At 42.2% G+C, this 24,187-nt stretch overlaps 1 protein-coding gene across 5 annotated transcripts in view; it reads left to right on the top strand.

Moving 5' to 3' along the window:
* Nucleotides 1–24,187, top strand: part of TSPOAP1 (TSPO associated protein 1) — a 317,131-nt gene that overhangs the window by 94,416 nt on the left and 198,528 nt on the right. For 4 of the 5 annotated variants that reach the window (XM_040338277.1, XM_040338276.1, XM_040338275.1 and 1 more), the window contains exon 2: nt 6,579–7,806. In XM_040338277.1, coding sequence (XP_040194211.1) covers nt 6,679–7,806 — 1,128 coding nt within the window. In that variant the 5' untranslated portion in view covers nt 6,579–6,678. Of the gene's footprint in view, nt 1–6,578; nt 7,807–12,262; nt 13,297–24,187 lie in introns of those variants that run through there. The other variant, XM_040338279.1, reaches the window with a different exon arrangement.

Below are 24,187 nucleotides of genomic sequence, written 5' to 3'. Positions count from 1 at the left end.
AGTTTCAGACTCCTTCTCAACCTGAAACCATTGAACAGATTGGTCCTATACAAAAAATTATGTATGGACTCAATCTTCACGGTCAAAAATCTTTTGACAAAGGATTGCTTTATGGCATCAATCAACCTGCGAGATGCCTCTCTGCATATCCCCATAGTCCCCCAATCCCAAAAATGTCTAAGGTTGGCGGTAAACATGGGAAAAGAGGTCGTGCATCTCCAGTTCAAAGCCCTCCCCTTCGGCCTTTCCTCGGCTCCGAGAGTATTTACAAAGGTCATGGCAGAAGCCCTCGCTCCCCTTCGCTTACAGGGGGTAGCAGTAATTTCATGCCTGGACGACCTGCTCTTCTTTGCCCCCTCCAGGGAAAAATTGTTGGAGGATCTCGAGAGAGCTCACAGTCATCTAGGAGCATTGGGCTGGATCATAAATATGGAGAAATCATATTTCAACCCAACCCAAGAAGCACAATTTCTGCGGTATCATATAAGCTCAGTGGAGCAAAACGTTTTTCTCCCAGAAGACAAAAAACTAAAGGTGCTAAGGGTCGTAGCCTCCCTACAGACAAACCAAGAGCTATCAGTCAGACAAGTAATGTCAGCTCTGGGAACCCTTACCTCATCTATGCCAGCGGTGCAGTGGGCAAGGCTTCACTTCAGACCGTTTCAGAGTTTCCTTCTGAAAATTTGGGGTCACAGGACAGGCAAAGGTGAAAATCCCCACCAGGGTAAAACGGTCGCTGTGGTGGTGGAGAAATCGGGCAAACCTTTCAGCAGGCCTGTTATGATCATTCCCAATAGAAAGAGTGGTAACGACAGACGCCAGCCTATGGGAATGGGGGGCACACCTGGGTCAAAACTATGCTCAGGGTGTTTGGTCCCGGTCAGAAGCAGAAAAGTCCTCCAATTGGAGAGAACTAAGGGCAGTAGCCTTGGCTTTGGATGCGTTCTCCGCAGACCTTCAAGGTGCCCATGTTCAAGTCTTCTCGCACAATGCCACTACCATAGCCTACTTAAACAGGCAAGGAGGCACAAGAAGCAAGTCCCTTCAGCTTCTCGCCTCAGACATCCTAAACTGGGTAGAAAATTGTTTGCTGTCCTTATCAGCGGTCCACCTCAAAGGCACTTTAAATATAGTGGCGGATTTTCTAAGCAGAAAACGGATTCAGGAAGCAGAATGGTCCCTAAATCCGGAAGTCTTCACATGGATCACCCGAGCCTGGGGCCAACCACAAATAGACCTATTTGCGTCAGAAGAAAATACGCAACTTCCTGTTTTTTTCTCCATGCACAGAAATGACAGTTCCCAGGGAACAGATGCGTTGATACAACCTTGGAACTTCTAGCTGGCTTACGCCTTTCCTCCGTTTCAACCAATTCCGTTGGTACTGAGAAAGATTCAGAAGGAGAAGGTGGAAGTAATCCTAGTTACTCCATTCTGGCCAAAAAGGGCTTGGTTTACCACCATTCTTCGAATGGCAGTCAGGCCGCCTTGGCGGCTGCCGCCCCGGCAGGACTTGCTTCTACAGGGTCCGATATGCCATCCGGAGGTGGCCTGTCTAAGCCTCACAGCGTGGTATCTGAAAGGCAATTAAGACAAAAAGGTCTGTCTTGACCACTTGTGACTACCTTACTTTCCAGTAGAAATCTGGTTACCAGAAAGATCTATGGTAAATAATGGAAGGCCTACAACTCGTGGTGTCACTCGTCTAATAGAGTGGTAAAAAATCTAGTGTCAGTGTTGGAATTCCTTCAGAATGGAGCAGAAAAGGGCCTGTCAATCAGTACACTTAAAGTGCAGGTAGCCGCATTGGGAGTTTTTCTGGAAAGGCCTAAATCTTCAGAACCTTTTAGTGTCAAGATTTTTCAAGGCACTGTCTAGGTCTAGACCAGCTCCCGTGCGACACTTCCCAAGTTGGGACTTGTCATTGGTTCTTCAGTCATTATCTAAAGAACCCTTTGAACCATTACAAGACGTTTCTATGAAGTACCTTGCTCTCAAAACGGTGTTCCTAGTGGCAATTACGACAGCCAGAAGAATCGGCGAACTGCACGCCCTGTCAATAAAGAAACCCTTCCTATCCGTATACACAGACGGGGTTGTACTAAAGACCGATCCAGCTTTTCTACCAAAAGTGGCGTCAGCCCTCAATCGGGAGCAGGAAATTGTCATTCCAACCTTCTGCTCTAATCCATCAGGGGAGAAGGAACACCAATTTCACATGTTGGATGTGAGAAGAACCTTACTACATTATCTTGAAGTGACCAAGGATTTTCGATCTTCAGACTCCTTGTTCATACTTTTCTCGGGAAAAAAGAAGGGCCACCAAATGTCTAAGGGGTCAATTGCTAGATGGCTAAAAAACGCTATTTTGGAAGTCTACTCCCAAGTGGGGCTATCTCCCCCATTGGAAATTAAAGCACACTCTACTAGAGCTCAGGCCACTACATGGGCAGAAATAGCTGGTGCCACCCCAGATCAGATCTGCAAGGTGGCTATGTGGTCAAGTTACCTTATGTTTGTTCGTCATTATAGACTGGATCTTCTGTCAGCAAGCGATCAGGCTTTTGGCAGAAAGGTCTTGCAGGCTGTGGTCCCTCCCTAAGTGGGTAAGTCTCTGTTATCCTCTCAAGGTGCTGTCCTGAAAGACGATAAGGGAAAAGTCAAGTTAGGCTTACCGGTAACTTGTTTTCCATGAGTCTTTCAGGACAGCAGCAACCCGCCCTTAATGTTTTGAATATTATGCTGTGACTAACCATACTCTGATTATGTGTTCCAGCTTGGGCCGGAGGTTTCTCTACTACTACTGATAAGTGGAAGGAGCCTCCCTTTTAAGAAGTTTGGTGGAGGTGTGTTTCCTGTCAAGTGGGTGGAGCCACGCTCTCAAGGTGCTGTCCTGAAAGACTCATGGAAAACAAGTTACCGGTAAGCCTAACTTGACTTTTTCTCTGGCTGATGCCGATATTTATAAATTCCAATGTATATAGTCGTGTGGCGGTTGGTAAGTGGTTAAATGCTTAAACTGCAATCTTCTACACACTGGAGTTCATTCTTTTGATAAGTAGAGACATTGAGGGTAAATGCAAAGACACCTTGCACTACAACTGCAAACTACACTTGAAATTGCACTGAAAGTGCACTTGGAAGTACATTCGCTGTATATCCGAGGGGGACATGCAAGGAAAATAAAAAACAGAATTTTAGCTTGCATATGATTGGATAATAAAATCAGCAGAGCTTCCCCTCTTTCAGTCCCTCAGATTTACAGCGACTGCACTTTCAGTACAATTTCAAGTGCACTTTGCACTTGTAGTTCAAAGTGGATTTTCTTTCGTAAATAACCCCTATGGTATCTCTTTGCGTTTATCAGCATGTTTTCAGACTTAGCAGGCTGCCCAGATGGGAGAGACTCAAGTCGCTTCCACTGGGAGACTTCAGGTGACTTGCATCAACTTCTATTACGAAAGACATTTGCAAGCATCGGCCTAATTTGCAGCACAATCGGCTGATGGTGATTAATTAAAAAAGGCCAAAAATTGGTTGATGCATCAGTCAACCTCTAGCTGATATGACGGTGACCTTCAACAACAATGTATTGAAACAAAGAAAACCTAATGTAGATGGAAGTGTTTAATACAAAAAATGAAAAATCTATAACCAGAATTACACAAACTATACTCATTCAAGCAATATTGGTTGTACAGTAAAACCTTGCTTTGAGAGTGTTTTTGCAAGACGAGCAACATTTTTAAAATACATTTTGACTTGATATACAAGCGATGACTTGATATACAAGTAACGTCCTGTTACAACTGAGTGTAAAAGAGAAGAGAGGTGCCTCCAAGGTGTAGCAATAATATGGTTACATTTAATGAAGGCACAACATTTAGTAACTCACATGGTTTATGATTAAAACTACAAAAAATACCGTGGTGGGACAGATGAGCAGTGGGGGGGTTTCATTGTTGGGGCAGATGAGAAGGGAGTTTAGCGGTGGGACAGAAGAACAGGGGGGTACAGCGGTGGGGCTGATGTGAAAGGAGGTGCATTGGTGGGACAGATAAGCAGGGGGTTACAGTAGTTGGGCAGAAGAGCAGGAGGTACAGAGGTGGGGCAGATGTACAGGGGGGTACATTGGCTGGCAGAAGAGAAAGGAGTTAGTGGTGGGACAGATGAGCAGGGGGTACAGTGGTGGGATGTGTCTTTGAAAATATTTTTCAACACACTGTGCTCAAATGTTTGCCTACCCCTGACTTAGGGGCTCCTCTCTCCTCTTGTATACTCTGTAGCTCCTGATGAATTTTGCTTCTAATCCTTGTGGAGGCTTCCATTTGTGGATGGACATTTTATGGTTACACAACCTATCACATTGCTACAATCTCTTTATATGGACGATAAACTGAAAGACTTATGAATAAATGGTTGTGAAATGAATCATCTGAGTTTCCATTATTTCTTATGGGGAAATTTGCTTTGATATACAAGTGCTTTGGATTACAAGCATGTTTTCGGGAAGGAATTATGCTCGAAATCCAAGGTATTACTGTACTTTAATGCAATCCCAAATTTGTTTTTGAGGACAGATTGTGCAGTCTGGGATCATAGAAAATTTAGATGCATAGGAAGTGGACACAGATAGCAAATTTTTATTTAGGTTGCAGTGATTACGTTTATTGAAAGTCTAACTATCAATACATTATTAAATGTAATTTTGTTTGGTCAGGTTCTTACACAACTTGCATTTATAGCCCTGATTATGTAACTGGATACTATTTGGGTTGAAGAAAATCTCAAGCCAAAACCTTTTATTTATTTATTCGTAGCCCCTTTTTTGGGGATGGGGGAGGGGGCTATGAGAAATAAGAAATAATATTAACCGGAACTTTCTAAGTGAAAGAGTGGGTTTGACAATAAAGTTAGCAGTGTCTCTACTCTGAACAGCACCCTTGTAAACCGAGGGGATTCCCTTCCTAGGAAAGTAATTAATAATCTAATCAAAGTAATTGATAGAAGTACTACTGCAACCAGCCTATACCATTAACTGTAAGTAGATGTCTACACACCAGTATAGAAATAATGAAAGCTTTTATATAGATTTAAAAGAGATTAATAACCGTACATACATCCAAAGTACATGTATTAGTAAAGGGCATCCTGGTGGAATTGTACACACATACCCAGGTATATATACCGTAGTTGTTATTGAGGCATACTGCTGGTGGCGGCACTGATGGACGATGAGCGACGTGCACTATTGATGGGCGCCAGGTACACTGCTGATGGATCCTGATGGGCGACAGGTACACTACTGATGTATACTGATGGGCAGACAGGTACTCTTTATTGTGGGACAGTGGAATGTTGTGTGCACAGTGACGATCTGTAGACTGGTAACTCACAGTTCTCTGGCTCTTCTGTTCACACTGATTTTGTGTGTGAGAAGAAAAAGCCAGTAACAGCTTTAACGGTCTTTGTTTACACTTATGATCAGCCTTGATTAGACGGAGCCGATCACGAGTGAAAAGAGCTGCTGTCATTGGCTCTTTACCACGATCGGCGATGAGCTTTGTCTGAGACACGGCTCACCACCGATCGCTATGTTGCAACCCCCTGAGGGCACACATGCTTGGCACGAATGGAAGGAATGAAGGGCGGCGGGAACCGGTTAAATAAACTAATTTTATATTTGTCTGGAGTTTGCTTTAAAGCATAGGTTCATTTTTCATAACCTGTTGCATGTTCCACCCATATTCGGGATGTAATATGTTCTGAATGCACCGGCCCCTGAACCTCCCCGATCACCGCTGTGCCAGCTTGCAGGGGTTCTTCTCCACCCACTAGCTGTCAATTTTTTTGAATTTTTTTTTAAATGTGGGTGTGCGGGGCTCTGCCCACCCAGCCATGTCTCTCATTCACAGTGCTCTGTGAATGGAAAACTACAAGGTCCGGCAGCCTTTGCGGCTGTCGGCTTGTAGTTTTCAATGAACTACCACGGCACTATGATGGTTCATTAATTCTTCCTGTCAGCATGTATCAGCTTCCTCATCCGAGAAAGCAAATACACCAACAGGTCTACATGGCATCAGCGATTACTGGTGCAATGCTTTACAGGCTCATGCAACAAAGTTTCTAAATGCAAATTTATTTTTTATTTTTTTATTACCTACAAAAATGTGCATTTTATATTTTTTTCTGAATAGGTGAACTTATCCTTTAAGTGGAACTACATCTGTACTTTAAAAATAAATTGCCACTAATGCAGTCGGTCACATGTCTACTGTAATTTCAGTGGTGGAAGTTCAGAGCTTGCAGCCCTGTGTGAAATTAAATACAAGTTTTAATGAGTTTTAAATTAGGAAGCAGGAGACAGACATACCTGGCTGCATTAGGGAATATTCATTTTTAAAGTGCAAATGTATAAACATAAGTTTGGACATAGTTCAGCTTTAACATTTTATCTTATGTCATATGTCCCTATGTAGCCAGGTGAACAATCCTCTCTTACTGAATGCTGCAGCATGAAAGACCCTTACATAAGATTGACTTACCCCCCCCCCTTTTTTTTTCCTTTGCTTTCCCAGATTCTGCTGCTAACTTCAAGCTCTGCCTGATTACAGCTAAACCTATATATTTCACATCCTATCATCTCTGCTGATTGACCCGTCCTGGCTTTTTATAAAAATGTTCAATGAAAACCTCAATAATTCTCAAAATTGTCTGCTGGAGGAATACAAGCGAGATCTAGAACTGTTAAAAAAAGAGTTACAACATGAAAAACAGGAAGCCAGGAAAAGGTACAACTCAGAACTAATGCAATTTAAAGAGAACTGTGAGAAAGAAAAGAACAAGTTAGTGAATGATTTGACATCTAGGTGGGAGCAGCAGAAAAGCCGCGAGCTACAGCAGCTGAAAGATTCATCGTTCAAAGAAAGGGAACTGGAAATAAAGCAGATGATGAGATGGAAAGAGGAGGAAATAAGGGAGGTACAGATGTTTCTACAAAAAGAGAGAGATTCTGCAATAAAACAAGCTCGGGAACTACAGAAGCAGTTGCTTGATGAATTACTGAATAAGGGCAATATGGGAAAGGGTAGCAGTAACAAGAAAAATGAACCAAACTCTCCACTTGGTAGTGAATGCCACTGCAAAGTTCAGGATGTCCTGTCTAAGCTTCGATGGGACTATGATGGTGAACAGGCTGCACGAATTAGATATCTTAAAGTGGAGCTAGATTTGGAAAGGAGCCTTTTCGTCAAGTATATTCTGGACCGCTCTGATAACAATGCATCTGCCATTTTAAAGGACACTACAAAGCCATTGGGCTGCCAAAAAATAAAATTTGGACGCCATTCTCTTGGCAGCAGTACAGCCAGGCAATGGTCGCTGGAAGAAACCTCATCAAGACCAAGTTCTATTGAAAATACAGGTTTTCGGCATCATTCTGGTAAGAGTGCATTGTCTAGGACAAAATCATTGGAAAGTGCATTTCCACGACCTGATTCTCCCCTAAATTCTACTGAGAAGTCTTGGAAAGAGAGCCCAGAAAATGAGAGGCTTATAATGCCCATTCATAGAGATTTCCCTGCAAAATATTCCTCAGAAATGACTTTTGCCCTCTTGGAGGCCAAAAATGATTGTAAAACGTGGTCCTTTTTACAGGAAGGATTCCATCAAAATTCTGAAGAACCCACCCATAATTCTTCAAATACGACTGAAAGCAACAGCAGTGCAGGATCACTAGATTTGTCCGATTTTCATCAAACTCATGATGCATCTGCACAAAATGTCAGTATATTACAGAGCTGCTTGGTAAGATTACCATTGTTTTTTTATATGTATGAAGCATTGGAAGTGGGATTTTGGGGTTGATTCCTATTGTGTATGACAAGCTACGATTATAGTGTTAGAGGACTATGTTTTGGGAGAGACACTATTTCCCACTATTTGCACACAAAGGCTTTTTCTTAAATTGCACTTGATGAAGGCCTTAAAGTCCACCTGACCTTTCAGTTGAGAAATGTGTCCATTTACCCTTAATTTTAGACAGAGAATTTTTGATCATGTCACCTACTCCAAACTGTGAACCTGACTTTCAATAAAAATTGTCAAATGTAAAGGTAGAACTAAAGGAGGTTAAACTGTTATCCTAATTATACAGTACATGACACAAGCTAAATGTTCTGACCCTGACGTATAGGCTTGTTCTTGCAGGTGTTTGGACACTGACAAACCTTTCAAGGACACTTTTTCCCTTATAACCCTACCCCAGTCCATGAGTCCTTTTAGTTTTTTGCTAGTGTCTTAATTTGATGGAATTCTTCCACACTGAGAAAATCACCCTTGGCTTTAATATTTTTTATTTTGTATTTGAATTCTTATAGACTAGCTCCAGGCTCCTTCAGAAAAATACTGTAGCTGCTCGCTTTTAATATTGGGACACCTACCTGTCCAGGAATCCAGCGGTGTCCTCACCGAGACAGTTTTTTTTTTTTTTAAATCTGGTGCTACCGCTGCCATCTTCACTGAAGGAAACCAGCAGTGTTCCCTACTGCGCATGCAAGAAGCGAGCTGTGTTAAGTGAATGGACTGACTGCGGGGTAAGGAGAAGGGGGCTGAGTTTGCGGCAGTGGGAGCGGGTATCTGTCAAAACCAGGTACCTGCTCCCCACCCAAAAAGTGCTAAATGTGGCAGCGAAGGGAAGGAGGCAGACAAGTGGAGCCTCCCCTTTTGGGTGGCGCTCCGCTTTAAATCAACTCTCTGCTGCTTTCTAAAACCTTCAATAGAAGCAGTGAATCTGGATCAGCGGAACCTCTGTATACCTTGGGAGCTATACACAGACCCCACACTATGGGGGTGGCCTAAAACATTGCTTCTGGCCCTGCATGGGCAGACACCTTGGCACTTGGTGTAAGGTGTGTAGTATAGCGTGCAGTGTCTGCTGCACATATATTGCTGGTCCAACCTGAGCATACAGGTGTCACTGTGGGTCTGTTTACCATAAGGTAAACTTTGCAGTGTAGAAGTGAGGTCGTGGGTTACTTTTGGTTACATAACAGTATGGTTAGCGGTCCATGATGGGTTTCTTTTAAGGCCTCATGCACACTAGACGTTTTTACAGCTGCTGTTTATCAGCGTTTTTTAGCCATAAACTTTTGTGGGAGTATAGTTTTGCTAAAAGCTGGAAAACGCTACTGCAAAAAAATGCTGCAAAACTTATGCTCCAGCTTTGCACAGCTAACACTACTGCAGTTTTTATAACCTCCAGTGTGCATGAGACCTTACTGTGATTAGATGTTCCTGTTTTAAAGCTGGTTTAGCTGCATTTGCATGCATTTAGAGTTTTTAATCGGATCCTGGATGCACAGAATTATGATTTCTCTAACACAGCTAAACTGACTGCACCCAAATGAAGGTAAATGCGCATTGTGACTGGCAACGTTGAAAAATCATTGTATGCATTTACAGTATCTCACAAACGAGTACATTCTTTAAAAATTTTCCCTCCCCTGTATCATGTGACTCATTAGTGTTACAGGTGTGTTAAATTTGGTTATCTCTCTCTCTTACTGGTCACTGAAAGTTTAACCTAGCACCTCACGGCAAAGCACTCTCTGAGGACCTGAAAAAATGAATTGTTGCTCTATATAAGGCCCCTTTCACACTGGGGCGGGGGGTGCGTTGGCGGTAAAGCGCTGCTATTTTTAGCTGCGCTTTACCGTCGGAATTGCGGCGGTATTCAGCCGTTAGCGGTGCGGTTTTACCCCCCTGCTAATGGCCGAAAAAGGGTTAATACCACTGACAATGCGCAGAGGTGCATTGCCCGCGGTATAGCCGCGGTTTCCCATTGCTTTCAATGGTAAGGAGTGGTGGAGGAGCGGTAAACACACTGCTCCAAAGATGCGTCTAGCAGGACTTTTGGAGCGGTCCTGCTAGCACACTGCTCCAGTGTGAAAGCCCTCAGGCTTTCACACTCCAGGAACAGCAGCCGCTGTTTCAGGTCGGTTTGCAGGCGCTATTTTTAGCACCATAGCGCCTGCAAACCTCCCCAGTGTGAAAGGGGTCTAAAGGTGGCTCAGGCTATAAGAAGATTGCCAAGACCCTGAAACTGAGCTGCAGCTCAGTTTCAGGGTCTTGGCATGCAGGGTCTTGGCATACAGCTGTTTAACAGGACAGGTTCCACTCAGAACAGGCCACGCCATGGTTGACTAAAGAAGTCCACGTGCTCAGCGTCATATACAGAGGTTGTCTTTGGGAAATAGATGTATGAGAGCTGCCAGCATTTCTGCAGAGGTTGAAGGGGTGGGTGATCAGCCTGTCGGTGCCCAGACCATACGCTGCGCACTGCATGATATTTGTCTGCATGGTTATCCCAGAAGGAAGCCTCTTTTAAAGATGATGCACAAGAAAGCCCGCAAACAGTTTGCTGAAGACCAGCAGACTAAGGATATAGTTTACTGGAACCATGTCCTGTGGTTTTATGAGACCAAGATAAACGTATTTGATTCAGATGGTGTCAAGCGTGTGTGACGGCAACCAGGTGAGGCGTACAAAGACAAGTGTGTCTTGTCTACAGTCAAGCATGGTGGTGGGAGTGTCATGGTCTGGGGCTGCATGAGTGCTGCCGATACTGGGGAGCTACAGTACATTGAGGGAACCATGAATGCCAACATGTACTGTGACATACTGGAGCAGAGCATAATCCCCTCCCTTCGGAGACTGGGCCGCAGGCAGGGCAGTATTCCAACATGACAGCCCCAAACACACCTCCGAGACGACCACTGCCTTGCTAAAGAAGCTGAGGGTAAAGGTGATGGACTGACCATGCATGTCTCCAGACCTAAACCCTATTAAGCATCTGTGGGGCATCCTCAAATGGAAGGTGGAGGATCGCAAGGTCTCGAACATCCACCAGCTCTGTGATGTCGTCATGGAGGAGTGGAAGAGGGCTCCAGTGGCAACCTGTGAAGCTCTGGTGAACTCCATGCCCAAGAGGGTTAAGGCAGTGCTGGAAAACAATGGTGGCCACACAATATTGACACTTTGGGACAAATTTAGATATTTTCACTTAGGGGTGTACGTGCTCTTGTTGCTAGTGGTTTAGACATTAATGGCTGTGTGAGTTATTTTGAGGGCACAGCAAATTTACACTGTTATTCAAGCTGTACACTACTTTACATTGTAGCAAAGTGTAATTCTGTCAGTGTTGTCACATAAAAAAAATATGATAAAATACTTATAATGTGAGGGATGTACTTACTTTTGTGAGCTACTGTATATGCATTCAGAAATTTGCTCTAAATGTATTTTAACACAGGCTTCCCAGTGCTCATGTGAGTATGCCTTAGGCTGGTGTTTCCTGTAATATGTATGATTGCGGGTAAAAAATATAAGCAATGGTTCACTTAATACATAATATAGCATAAAAAAGGCAGCATGTAGGAAATGTTGAATAAACCTTTGTGTGTGTATATATGTATGTGTGTGTGTGTGTGTGTGTGTGTATATATGTGTATATATATATATATATGTATATGTATATATATGTATATATATATATATATATATATATATATATATATATATATATATATATATATATATATATATATATATATATAAAATATATACTGTAGATATATAGAATATATGTATATAGCGTGTGTAGATGGATAATGTATATTTAGATGTACTGTATAATGTGTGTGTAAACATACAATGCACATATGCTGGAACAGTAGGCACATGTATGATGTAAATTCAAGGTTGCATTATAAAGCAAGTACTGTATCATGTACCGCCATGTAGCATTTCATTAAATGCATGCATATTGTGTGAAAGTAGATGACAGCTATCTGGAAATGAGCACTCTTGAGCCAAAACAATTTTTGTGACCATCATAAGCGGTCCCATGTTTCCCTGCTGATGCTGTTTCCTAAATGCCTGTTATACGTGATATTCTGGAGAGCGTGTTTTATTTATTTATTTATTTATTTATTTATTTTATTTTTTAAATGAATGGTGGGTGGATTTAAAACAGATCTTTTCCTTGCATGATTGTTTACTGTCATTCTTGTCTGGGGACAAAGCTTGTTCGGGTTCATTTAAGACATGTCTGTGTAGCAGCACCCTAACCTTTCATCATTAGGCAGCAAACACTCCATTCTAGCACAGTTTCCATGGCAACCATCTGTCTCTCCTTTCATTGGTTGCCCAGTGCTTGCAATACAAATCTGGTAGGTTGAACTCCTCTATTAATATTGATGACTTCAAAAGCTAGCAGAGGTAGGATGCAGTTAACTTTAAGCAGAGCTCCCTCAGATTGCTTGTGACCATAAGCAAGCCTTAGAGAAGAGCTAATCGAGACGACTGAAATGAAGGAAAGAATCCTGCTGGAGAAATGACGAGCCTAAATTCATACAAGATGCTGCCAGCCTTCCTTCCTTTTTGAAGAATATGGATTGGCTATATCTAAGCTATGATCTGTCGGAGAGCACTGCAGTTTATACCTTCTTCCCGAGCGGACTTCCAGGCAATCATTCATCTAATGAATATGCAGCTTTTACCCATTTCAGTAAAATCGGGGCTTAACTCTTTCAAGGGATTTTGATTACTCCTTTTTTTTTCCAATATCTTGGAAAATCTCAATGAGCATCCATCTGCATGATGCTGTGTATGAGTGCTGATGGACAGCACAGTATCACGCAGACTGCCAGCGAGCCTTCAGAGGAGTCATGGGTTTTGGAAGCAGTAGCAAGGTGCAGTTTCATGCACAGTCCATTATTGGCTGGTGCTATCCAGAGCCAGGAGTGTGACGCCACTGCTGCTATGGAATTGTCAAACCGCGTGGTTCCACTTGTGATGTTCTTGTCTTGTGAGGTACCATCGGAATCGCTGATGGATGTGGAGCATCCAGAGGTGTTGGTGAAAGACGATGCTCTTCCAGTGGAACAGCTGATGGACGTGGAATATTCTGATGTAGCATTGAAAGGAGCAATGCTTCCTAATAAAGATCCACCGATGGAGCCCACGGTCACTCCAGTTGACATCTATAAGAGTGTTATCTTGGTTGACAAGCAAATAGGAAATGTGTCTGCTACTTCTGCAAGCTTGGATGTCTCTGTCACCAGTTTGCCTAGGACTAAGCTTCAGGGCATTACATCGGTTTCTGTACCAACAGCTGAGCAGGAAATGCCAGTCTGCCCTCTAGAAAATGGGATTAGGCTGGGTAGCAGTGATTCCTCAATAAACCCAGTACACACTGTGTGTGAGAATGAAGAAAAGTGTAATACACATTGCACGGTAGGAATGGCTTGCTTCATTATCATACTCTGAAAACGTGTGTTCTCCATTTTCTGGATATCATAATTAGCGTACCATGTATCTGACATGAGATCCGTGCCCATTTCTATCAGTACCATGGAGAGCGCTCTGCTCCTCACTGGACAGGGCTGCATGTGCTATTTAGAGAGCAGTTTGTGTTCTTATCCCCAGCAAGATCATTCCAAGTTTTCACATCCTTTGCTGTGTAGGCAATTCTTGCCATGTATTTTTATGTTGGCTGCAGCTTATTGGAAAAGCCAAAAAAAACTTGACTCATGCTGGTGTATGTGTGTAATCGTGTATATAGCCTGTGTGTATGTATGTGTGTGTGTGTAATATTAATATATGTGTGTGTGTGTGTATATGTATGTATGTATGTATGTGTGTGTGTATGTATGTATGTATGTATGTATGTATGTATGTGTGTGTGTGTGTGTGTGTATATATATATATATATATATATATATATATATATATATATATATATATATATATATATATATATATATATATATATATATATATAACATTTTACACACACACACAAATGTCCTGCTCCATTAAAAAAATAATCAAGCAACCTCTCGCATCCCCGTCCTTTAAGTTACCAATCTGTGCAGTGGAAACGTAGATATGTGTATTCAGATCTTGATGAGGCTTCCATATATACAATACATATTTACAACACATCTTTACCTGTTGGTGCTTCCTGGCCTCCTGTATCTCTTTTGAAAGACCTACGAGTGTCTCATCATACCTCATCTTTAATACTACATTTGCATGTACCTGCATAGAAAATATTTTTTGGATTGTTATTCCTTATGGGTTAGTCAATACATTGTGTGTGTGTGTGTGTGTGTGTTTTTTTTTTTTGGGTACCTGCAACCCATCTTACAGTTGTGTCGGCATTCTACTAATTTGCCATGTCATAGTGCCAAAATACGTTTTTATCGGTATACAGCCTGTATATTTATGCAGATGTTTACATCATCTGAACTATAACTAACTATTACTATGTGATAAATGCTTCATCCTAACAAGAATTGCCTAAATTTACGCCCATGGGTAATACTGTATGTGTAGGCCATTTTCTTCTTCTTATGAATCTTTCGTTCAGATCTATCTATACTCCTTTTTTTTTTTTTCTTAATTTTTTTTTAACATGGTTGTATTTATTCAGTATGTAATAGCTGTTAAGTATATTTATTTGCCCATCACACCTCATGCAATAGAGATTTGATTCTTGGGTTAAATTTTCATTATCAGAATACATACAATATAGGAGAGTTCTATGAAGGGAAATTATCACATTTCCCTTTCTTCCACGTAGGTACTTTTCATGTCCCCCATCTTCAAAAACGACTCCTTCCCCTATCACAATGGGTAGTATATGTGGTGATGATGATCACTGCAGCAGATGATACTCAGTCATGAGATCTCTACTGTGGCATATGTGAGGAACATTTTAGCTTGAGCCTTATGCCCTGTACACATGATCAGATATCTGGAATCTAATCCGATGGATATCCGATGAAGCTGACTTTCATCAGTCTTGCCTACACACCATCAGTCAAAAATCTGACCGTGTCCAACGCGGTGACGTAAAACACTACGACGTGCTGAGAAAAATTAAGTTTAATGCTTCCGACCATGCGTCGACTTGATTCTGATCATGCATGGATTTTTCTCCGATGGAGTTCCACACAGACGATCGGATTTTTTTCTATCATTTTTTTATCCATATGAAAATTTTAAAACATGTTCTATTTTTTTTCACCGATGGAAAACAAACCCGATGGGGCCCACACACAATCCGTTTTCATCAGACAAACCGATTGTGTGTACAGGGCTTTAGTCTTTCGCTGTGAATTATAATGGACAAATATGACAGAAAACTGACTTTCTGACAGTCATGTCCATGTGTATGCTATTGTGCATGACAGGCTTTTTGTAGCAATCTTTTCTTAAGCACGGTCCCAACACAAGATCAGGCAAGATCAGGCAAAAAGCCCTCTCTTGTTTTACCTCTTCAAAACCAGATACTTTTTCTACCCACTTCCTGCCCAGGCCAATTTTCAGCTTTCAGCACTGACACAATTTGAATGGCAATTGTGCAGTCATGCAACACAGTGCCCAAATTACTTTTTTTTTCAATTTTTTTTCCACACAAATAGATCTTTCTTTTGGTGGTATTTCATCACCACTGGTTTTTTTATTTTTTTGCAAAATAAATGAAAAAAGCCTGAAAGTTTTGGAAAAAAATGCGTTGTTCTTCAAATAAATGGTTTTGCAAATCTTTCTTCATAAATTTAGGCCAAAATGTATACTGCTACATTTCATGAGTACACCCCTCACATTTTTTTGTAACTATTTTTTTATTATATCTTTTCATGTGACAACACTGAAGAAATTACACTTTGCTACAATGTAAGTAGTGAGTGTGCAGCTTGTATAACAGTGTAAATTAGCTGTCCCCTCAAAATAACTCAACACACAGCCATTAATATCTAAACCACTGGCAACACAGGGTAGTATACCCCTAAGTGAAAATGTCCAAATTGGGCCCAATTAGCCATTTTTCTCCCCGGTGTCCTGTGACTCGTTGGTGTTACAAGGTCTCAGGTGTGAATGGGGAGCAGGTGTGTTAAATTTGGTGTTATTGCTCTCACTCTCTAATACTGGTCACTGGAAGTTCAACATGGCACCTCATGGCAAAGAACTCTCTGAGGATCTGAAAAAAAGAATTGTTGCTTTACATAAAGATGGCCTAACCTATAAGATGATTGCCATGACCCCAAAACTGAGCTGCAGCACAGTGGCCAAGACCATACGGCCGTTTAACAGGATAGGTTCCACTCAGAACAGGCCTTGCCATAGTCAACCAAGGAAGTTCAGTGCACATGCTCAGTGTCGTATCCTGGGGTTCTCTTTGGGAAATAGATGTATGAGTTCTGCCAGCATTGCTGCAGAGGTTGAAAGGGTGGGGGTGGGGGGGGGGGGGGCAGCCTGTCAGTGCTCAGACCATACACCGCACTCTGCATCAAATTGGTCTGCATGGCTGTTGTCCCAGAAGCAAGCCCCTTCTAAAGATGATGCACAAGAGAGCCTGCAAACAGTTTTCTGAGGACAAACGGACTAAGGACATGGATTACAGGAACCATGTCCTGTGTTCTGATGAGACCAAGATAAACTTATTTGGTTCAGATGGTGTCAAGCGTTTGTGGCGGCAACCAGGTGAGTGGTACAAAGACAAGTGTGTCTTGCCTACAGTCAAGCATGGTGGTGGGAGTGTCATGATCTGGGGCTGCACGAGTGCTGCCGGCACTGGGGAGCTACAGTACATTGAGGGAACCATGAATGCCAAGATGTACTGTGACCTAGCAGAGCATGATTCCTCCCTTCGGAGACTGGGCCGTAGGGCAGTATTCCAACATAATGACCCCAAACACACCTCCAAGACCACCACTGCCTTGCTAAAGAAGCTGAGGGTATAGGTGATAAACTGGCCAAGCATGTCTCCAGACCTAAACCCTATTGAGCATCTGTGGGGCATCCTTAAATGGAAGATGGAGGAGCACAAGGTCTCTAACATCCAGAAGCTCTGTGATATTGTCATGGAGGAGTGGAAGAGGACTCCAGTGGCAACCTGTGAAGCTATGGAGAATTCCATGCCCAAGAGGGTTAATGCAGTCCTGGAAAATAATGGTGACAACACAAAATATTGTCACTTTGTGCCCAATTTGGACATTTTCACTTAGGGGTGTACTCAATTTTGTTGCCAGCGGTTTAGACCTTAATGGCTGTGTTGTGTTATTTTGAGGGGACAGCAAATTGACTGCTACAATGTAAAGTAGTGCGTGTACAGCTTGTATAACAAAGTGTAATTTCTTCAGTGTTGTCATCTAAAAAGATATAATAAAAGATTTACAAAAATATGAGGTGTGTACTCACTTTTGTGAGATACTGTATATATGAAAATCCATCTCTTTTCTTAAGGCCTGAAAATGGCAGTACAGTACATATACCCCCCAAATGACCCCTTTTTGGAAAGTACAAAGTCCAAAGTATTTAGTAAGAGGCATGGCCAGTTTTTTTTTTTTTAGTTTTTTTGTCACAATTTTTTGGAAGATGAAGAAATAATATATATTTTTTTAAAGACGGAGACCAGAGCACTACAGTGTTACCATATTTACACTGTACTACTCTGGGAGGTGATCAGTATTTTTATTGTATTTTTTAATTTTTTTACATGCTATGATTGCTTAGAACGAATGAAATCCATCAATTCAATGTGTACTGTTGTGATTTGCTGTAATTGGCCGCAGCTAATCACATGGTATAGTACCACATGATCACTGTGACCAATCATGGAGATCATCACAACAGTACGCAATGAATGGAAGCCATCCATTGTGTACAATTGCCATGCGATCTGCTGTTCTTGGTCACAGCAATCACATGGTACCAGCAGCAGCCCGGCACACTGATCTGTCATCCGTTGTGTTAGGTGGACACATCGAGTGACAGATTGCACCGCAGAGTGACCCGGTCCTGGGAGAACATCATATGACATCTACCCAGAACGGGAGAGCTCCAGTCCAGCCACCATTTGTCTTTAGGCCGGGCAGTAGGCAGGTAATATGAAGCCAGTTTGCACTACTGGTTTGCAGTGGTGTACTCAATTCATGCATACAGTCCCCCCCCACCCCCTCCTTTTTTTTTAGCACTGCATGAAGCAACACAATAAACTGCCTCATACCACCAGCAATATTACTAAATAAAATGTCAGTTGTGACATTTCAGACATTAGAAAAAAAAATGGGCAACATTGGCGCATTCGCACAGTTTCCTCCCAGCTCACACCTGCAGCTATGTGTTCAGTGTGGCTTGCTGGTGTGAATGTGCCCTGTCATCGGCAATGTCATCATGTGACCTCTTAAAAATGGAAGGGTAGTGCTGCAATTCTCAGCATATCGTTTTAATGATGCATACAGCTGCATAAAACAGCTGCTGACAGAACTTTGTGCTTCATTACTTGCTGGGGTACAAACCATTAAACTTTTTATTCAGTCCAGCATATATTATTATATCTGACAACTGTCCTTGATTTTTGAGGGACTGTCCCTAATTTGGAACAAAGTTCCTCTGTCCCTCTTTCCTTCTGATATGTCCCTCATTTTGGTCTGATCTATATGGTTGTATATAAAATGCACTATTTATTTTTCAAAAAGTGTTTCCCAGTGCTTAACCTTTCATCCAAATTCTAAATTGCTGCATTTGTAAATTTCATATTTTTTTGTTACGTTTTCTAGTAGGTGTCCCTCATTATCTCAAAAAGTTGGAAGGTATGTATTACAACTCTCTCAAAGCCCTCATGAAGTGGGGATTTTGGAACCCTTGAAACGTATTGTCTTATTTTGGAATACATTTATATCTGAACAGCTAACTCCGGTTGTGGCACCTTCTAGCTTAGATTCACTTTATTTACTTTATACATTGGGCAAGGAACACCGGTGCTTAATTTTCTTGGAGTGGGGGTGTCCCATGGCCCTCCCAGCCAGCCAACCCTCCCCTGACGCTCTCTCGATCCCTGCTTTCCCCCCCATCACTCGATCACCACACTGCTCGCCAGGCCCCCCACCAGACCCTGCACTTCATCCAGGTCACAGCTTCCCCCCCCTGCATCTCAACCCATGTCCCAGCATTCGCTTCTCCTCCTGGCTAACCAGCACTTGGGACCCGCGGCCAATCGGGTCTCAGAATCCGCTTCCTGATTGGCCAAGAGGAGAAACAGGAAAGACATTGGTGAATATTCACTAATGTCACACAACTGGGTTGGCTCCAGGCGCAGTGCTCTGCACCTGGAGTCCACCCTTTTTGAAGCCAATTAAAGCATCTGGCTCCAATCATGTGCTTCCAAATGAAAAACAAACATTGGAATCCATGCGTCCAGCGCCCTGCATGTTGATTAGAGGCCTGACACATGGATTAGGGGGAATGTGCCCCTGCGTTCTGCATGAGGAGCTGCCACTGATGCAGAGTGTTTTTCAATTCTGTCATAAAAAAATCTAGTTTATTGACCATTACTTCAAAGTCATAATTTTTCTACCTCCATGAAATTATCTGTACATTGTGTGCAAATACTGGATGACTGCAGACTTGTTGCAGAATGATTATTATACTGTATATACTATCTAAAAAAAAAATTCTGTTTAGGAAGTTGGAAAAGGATAGGTCTGCTAAGAGAGGTGTAATGTAGTTTGGGGCTTTTTTTAAATATCCGGCAAATATATTTTTTATTGATGCAGTAAACTGTTAAATGTATCTTCCATGACTGCCTGCTTGGAATGGTCTTTCATGTAATCCATTGTAAATGCCTGCAATACACTATTTTAATAGGATGCTGTACTTAATACTAGAGGTCAACTTCAAGGTTACAGTATTAGCTCATCCTACTCCAGTATATGATGTTTGTAAGCGGTGGCAGAAGCCATGTGTATGTTTGGTTAGTTTGTGGTGAAGTCATTCTGCCTCTGATTTACATAAAGCCTATCTCCAGGCAGTGATTTTTACACTTTGAAATTCTTTACGATTTTGTAAAAGTAATAAATTCATTGCTAAAATAAGTCTGTTTAACCCTTACTGAGCGAGATCTAGCTCCCAGCCACATTAAAATTATTTTTATTTTGGACATTAGATGTGGTGTTGTGCCTCCGACCCCTTCCATTTGCTTGGCCATTCACAAAGCACAGCCTCGGTGTCCTCACAACCTGTGCTTTGTGAATAGCTAAGCAGAGGGAGGCAAGCTGACCCAAACCGACTTTTTGAATCTGCAACCCTCGAGACTGTTATCCTGGCTGACATTGTGAACCCCTGAACAGAATCAATCATTCAAGATGGGAGGCTTCACTGGTTGCCAGCTTGTCCCAGGTCACAAAGTATATAAGCCAGAATGAGGATGATGGTGCCACGGATTACACCTTTAAAAGCCGAACAATGGCAGGCCCCATATTTTTGCGTTCACATTCATCCTTTGAATAACAAGGGTATCTATGGGAACTGTGTACACTTTGTCAATGTACAGAAGAAACTCTAGCGATGTCCACGAGTGTCTTAGCTGTCGGGGACTCTCCTCTTGATTGGCTGAGACACAGCAGCAACGCCATTGGCTCCCGCCGCTGTCAGTCAGTTAGCCAATCAGGAGAGAGAGGGGTCACTGTACATCAATTTTCAACTGCAACTAATTCCCTACAATAGATTTCCATATAGGTAAAATACATAACTTTTGCTTATTATACCATAGTGGTCTGTGGAACATAATCCTCATCACTCAAAGCTTTTACCATTACTGCTTCATCAGAACAGAAGGAGAAATTGCGGTTGTACCTGTATAGACACAGAAAGCATTTAGCATATCGCATCACTTGCATATATTTTTACATATAAATCCAATGTAATAATAATGGCCCACCACTCACGATATACCAATGTAACGTGCAGAGAGATCCCCGGGTGTGCACCAAGGCAACCAAGGCAACAAGGAGTATGCCGGGAGGCCAAGCCAAGCAGGATGATCTATTTGGACCAAAATAAATTAGTTACGTTTTTAACTATATGAGCGTCCAGTAAAATTCAATAAGTTAAGACCCTTTGGGGCTTCAGGTTTTGCTATAGAGATATTGAACCTGTGCCATTTAAGTGGTTATTTATACTAACTGTAGGTGGAAGAGTAACCTATTCCCTTCCAAGTGTTTTCCATTTAGCAAAAAAAAAAAAACCTTGTTCTTGAGTTTCTTCTGTACATTGACATAAAGTGTACACAGTTCCCATAGATACCCTTGTTGTTCAGAATTTTTTTAAGGCGCTACCTGCGCATCGCCGAAGGCTTTTACACTGAGACTGCAGGGAAGCCGTTTTTCACACGCTTTACAGGCGCTATTTTTAGCCCAAAGGCACCTGAAAAATGCCCTCAGTGTGAAAGGGGTCTAAAACTGATACATAATAATAGGAGGGCTTACGTACTTGTTTTCATGTGAAGATTATTTTATGCAATCGCTGCTGACCATATTCTGAAGTACTGGTTGTATGGTCACTACAAAGAGAAGCTTAGGATTCTTCAATTTAGGCTGAGCAGTCAAATAGGTCTGCCAGGGCTTTTGTTCCCTCCAGTAGAAATGATGTGACCAGTACAGGTAATAATATTACTCCTTCTATTACCATTACCAGTTTGACAGAATTAGAAGGTCCTGCATATGTGGCTTTGTACCTCTGCAGGAGTTACTGAATAAAATGTGTCCTCTGTTCTTTGCCTCAACATTCCAAATGGCCTACGCCCCTCTGATACACTAGGTTGAGTTTAAAAGCAAGTAAACACTGTAAAGTACAGTAAATAATTCCCATTACTCGAAAATAGTGTTCTGTCAAAAGCAGGCACCAAACCAGTTGGCAAATGAAATCCTAATGTATTTTTACTCATTCTTAAAGTTGTTAACCAAGCAAATCCAAATAAATTGGCAATTGTTGTAAACACAGTTCAGCATACAAAGTGGTTAACGGTAAGGGCTAAGCATAAAATGATGCGTAATGCCCAGGTCAGATAAACCGTAGCAGCGCTACCTGAAGTGCAACAGTAAGGAGCAATGAAGCTTGAGCTAACAAAGTGCTGGCACTATACTGCTGGTGTGCACTAATGGTGGCTATGCTAAACCTAAACTGACTGGGTAGACACTGTCCATAGAAATTAAGAAAATAGAAGAAGTAAACTTGATGGGTGGTCCTTTGTCATCGTCCTCCTCCCGGCTATTGTTGGGGCCCTTTAAGAGTTCTAACAGTTCTAATATACCAGCATGCATGCACAAGTGCAGTAAAGGTCTGGGATAGGTGCATTATACTGATGTCCTGCCTCCTGTAACTCGGTCCTAGTCCTACTAGCAGTGTGAAGAACAATGGGCAGCCAGGCCTCTCACGTCCCTACGATGCAGTTGTGAACTCTCACTGTAGAAGGGGCCCCTTGGTCTCTCCACAGAATGACTGCGGTGATCAGCAGTGGAAAGTAGAACGTGAGAGCATACATGTGATCACTGCAGTTTGTGATGGGCAGCCCGGGTGTCGCCATCCCCAGGTCTCAGTCTCTGGTCACTCGCATAATCCATGTACACCAGGACCAATGTGTACACCTTGGCTTCCGTGCTGCAAAGAGGAAGCAGTGTGTACAGTGTTCCATCAGAATCGGCGACCTCTCAGATTTTGATAACGGAAGTGATGTTCTGTCAGCTGCGCATGCATGCACGGCTACCAGGTTTGCTCATTTGACAGAACACCTGCAATCAGAAGAAGGCAGCGGACATCTTACTACACCCAGCTACATCTTGAATTTAACAGTAATTTTAGCAATAAAGTGAGCGTTTATAAATGTAGTGTATTGACATCTGTGATGCTGTTTGGATGTTACATTCTGAAAGCCTAAAGGTTTTTAGCTCTGAGCAGGGTGTACCAACATGGCCTCCGCCACCTTTCCTACTGCTGGCATCCAGCTTCTTTCATGCAAACGGCATCACAGATGTCAACATACTATATTGGTCTTGTATACGCTCGCTTTATTGCTAAAATTACTCAGAAATTCAAGACTTAGCTGGGTGTAGTATGTCTGCTGCCGCTTCTTCTGACTGCAGGTGTTCTGTCAGATGAGCGAAGCTGGTAGCGGTGGACGCATGTGCAGCTGGTGAAACGTCACTTCCCTTACCTAATCTGATGGGTTGCCGATTCTGAAGGAACATCAGCAGTTTGGTAAAAAGCTATTCCACCACTCACCCACTGCTTCAGATTGCTCTTGGGAATTGTAGTTTAAAGAATACATGAATCCCATTCCATGACGGCTGTCCTTGACTTTAATTCCCGTCATCCTCAGCATGCTTCATAGAAATACATAGGCTTTTCTGGCTATAGTTCTCCCTCTGGTGGCTAGAGTTGATAGTGCAGCAACATTCAACATACCAGAATGTGTTCTTCATGTCTCTGTAGTCCAGAACCTGGCTACACACTGAATGTATATTGTACAAAAACCTGCCTTGGATTTGGATCAATGTACTGACCTTATCAGGGAAGCAAGGAGATTAAATGCTTTATAGTAAATACACATTTAATCCTAAAATCTGACATTGAAACTGATTTTTTTATTGTGATGTATATTATGTTGCAAAAATATTTATCACTACACAGTATATTACAAAAGTACACCCCTCACGTTTTTGTAAATATTTTATTATATCTTTTCATGTGACAACACTGCAGAAATAACACTTTGCTACAATGTAAAGTAGTGAATTGCTGCCGCCTCAAATTGAGAAGCGAGGGGGATGCCGCAAATTGAGATTGAGGGGGGAGGGTTGCCATCCGGGGCCCTGGGGACCTCTGGGCCCTGTAATAAAGAAAAATGAATTTTATTTTATTTTTATTTAAAAAAAAAAGGGGGGTTGCCATCCGAGCCCCTGGGGGCCTCGGGGCCCCTTACAGGTGTACTGCCTGTACCCCCCTGATGACGGCCCTGCTGGCAACAGAAATGAGTACACCCCTAAGTGAAAATGTCCAAATTGGGACCAATAAGCCATTTTCCCTCCCTGGTGTCATGTGACTTTTTTTAGTGTTACAAGGTCTCAGGTGTGAATGGGGAGCAGTGTGTTACATTTTGGTGTTTTATCGCTCTCACTCTCTAATACTGGTCACTGGAAGTTCAACATGGCACCTCATGGCAAAGAATTCTTTAAGGATCTGAAAAGAATTATTGTTGCTCTACATAAAGATGGCATAGGAACAATGCATAGCGCAATACTGTATTTTATTTTAAAGCAGGCATCGTTTTGTATGTGTCTTT

Source organism: Rana temporaria, chromosome 2 (assembly GCF_905171775.1).
Source record: "Rana temporaria chromosome 2, aRanTem1.1, whole genome shotgun sequence".
NCBI classification, from domain to species: domain Eukaryota; kingdom Metazoa; phylum Chordata; class Amphibia; order Anura; family Ranidae; genus Rana; species Rana temporaria.
The sequence above is the reverse complement of the archived record's forward strand: the minus strand, read 5'-3'. Positions and strand labels throughout refer to the sequence as shown.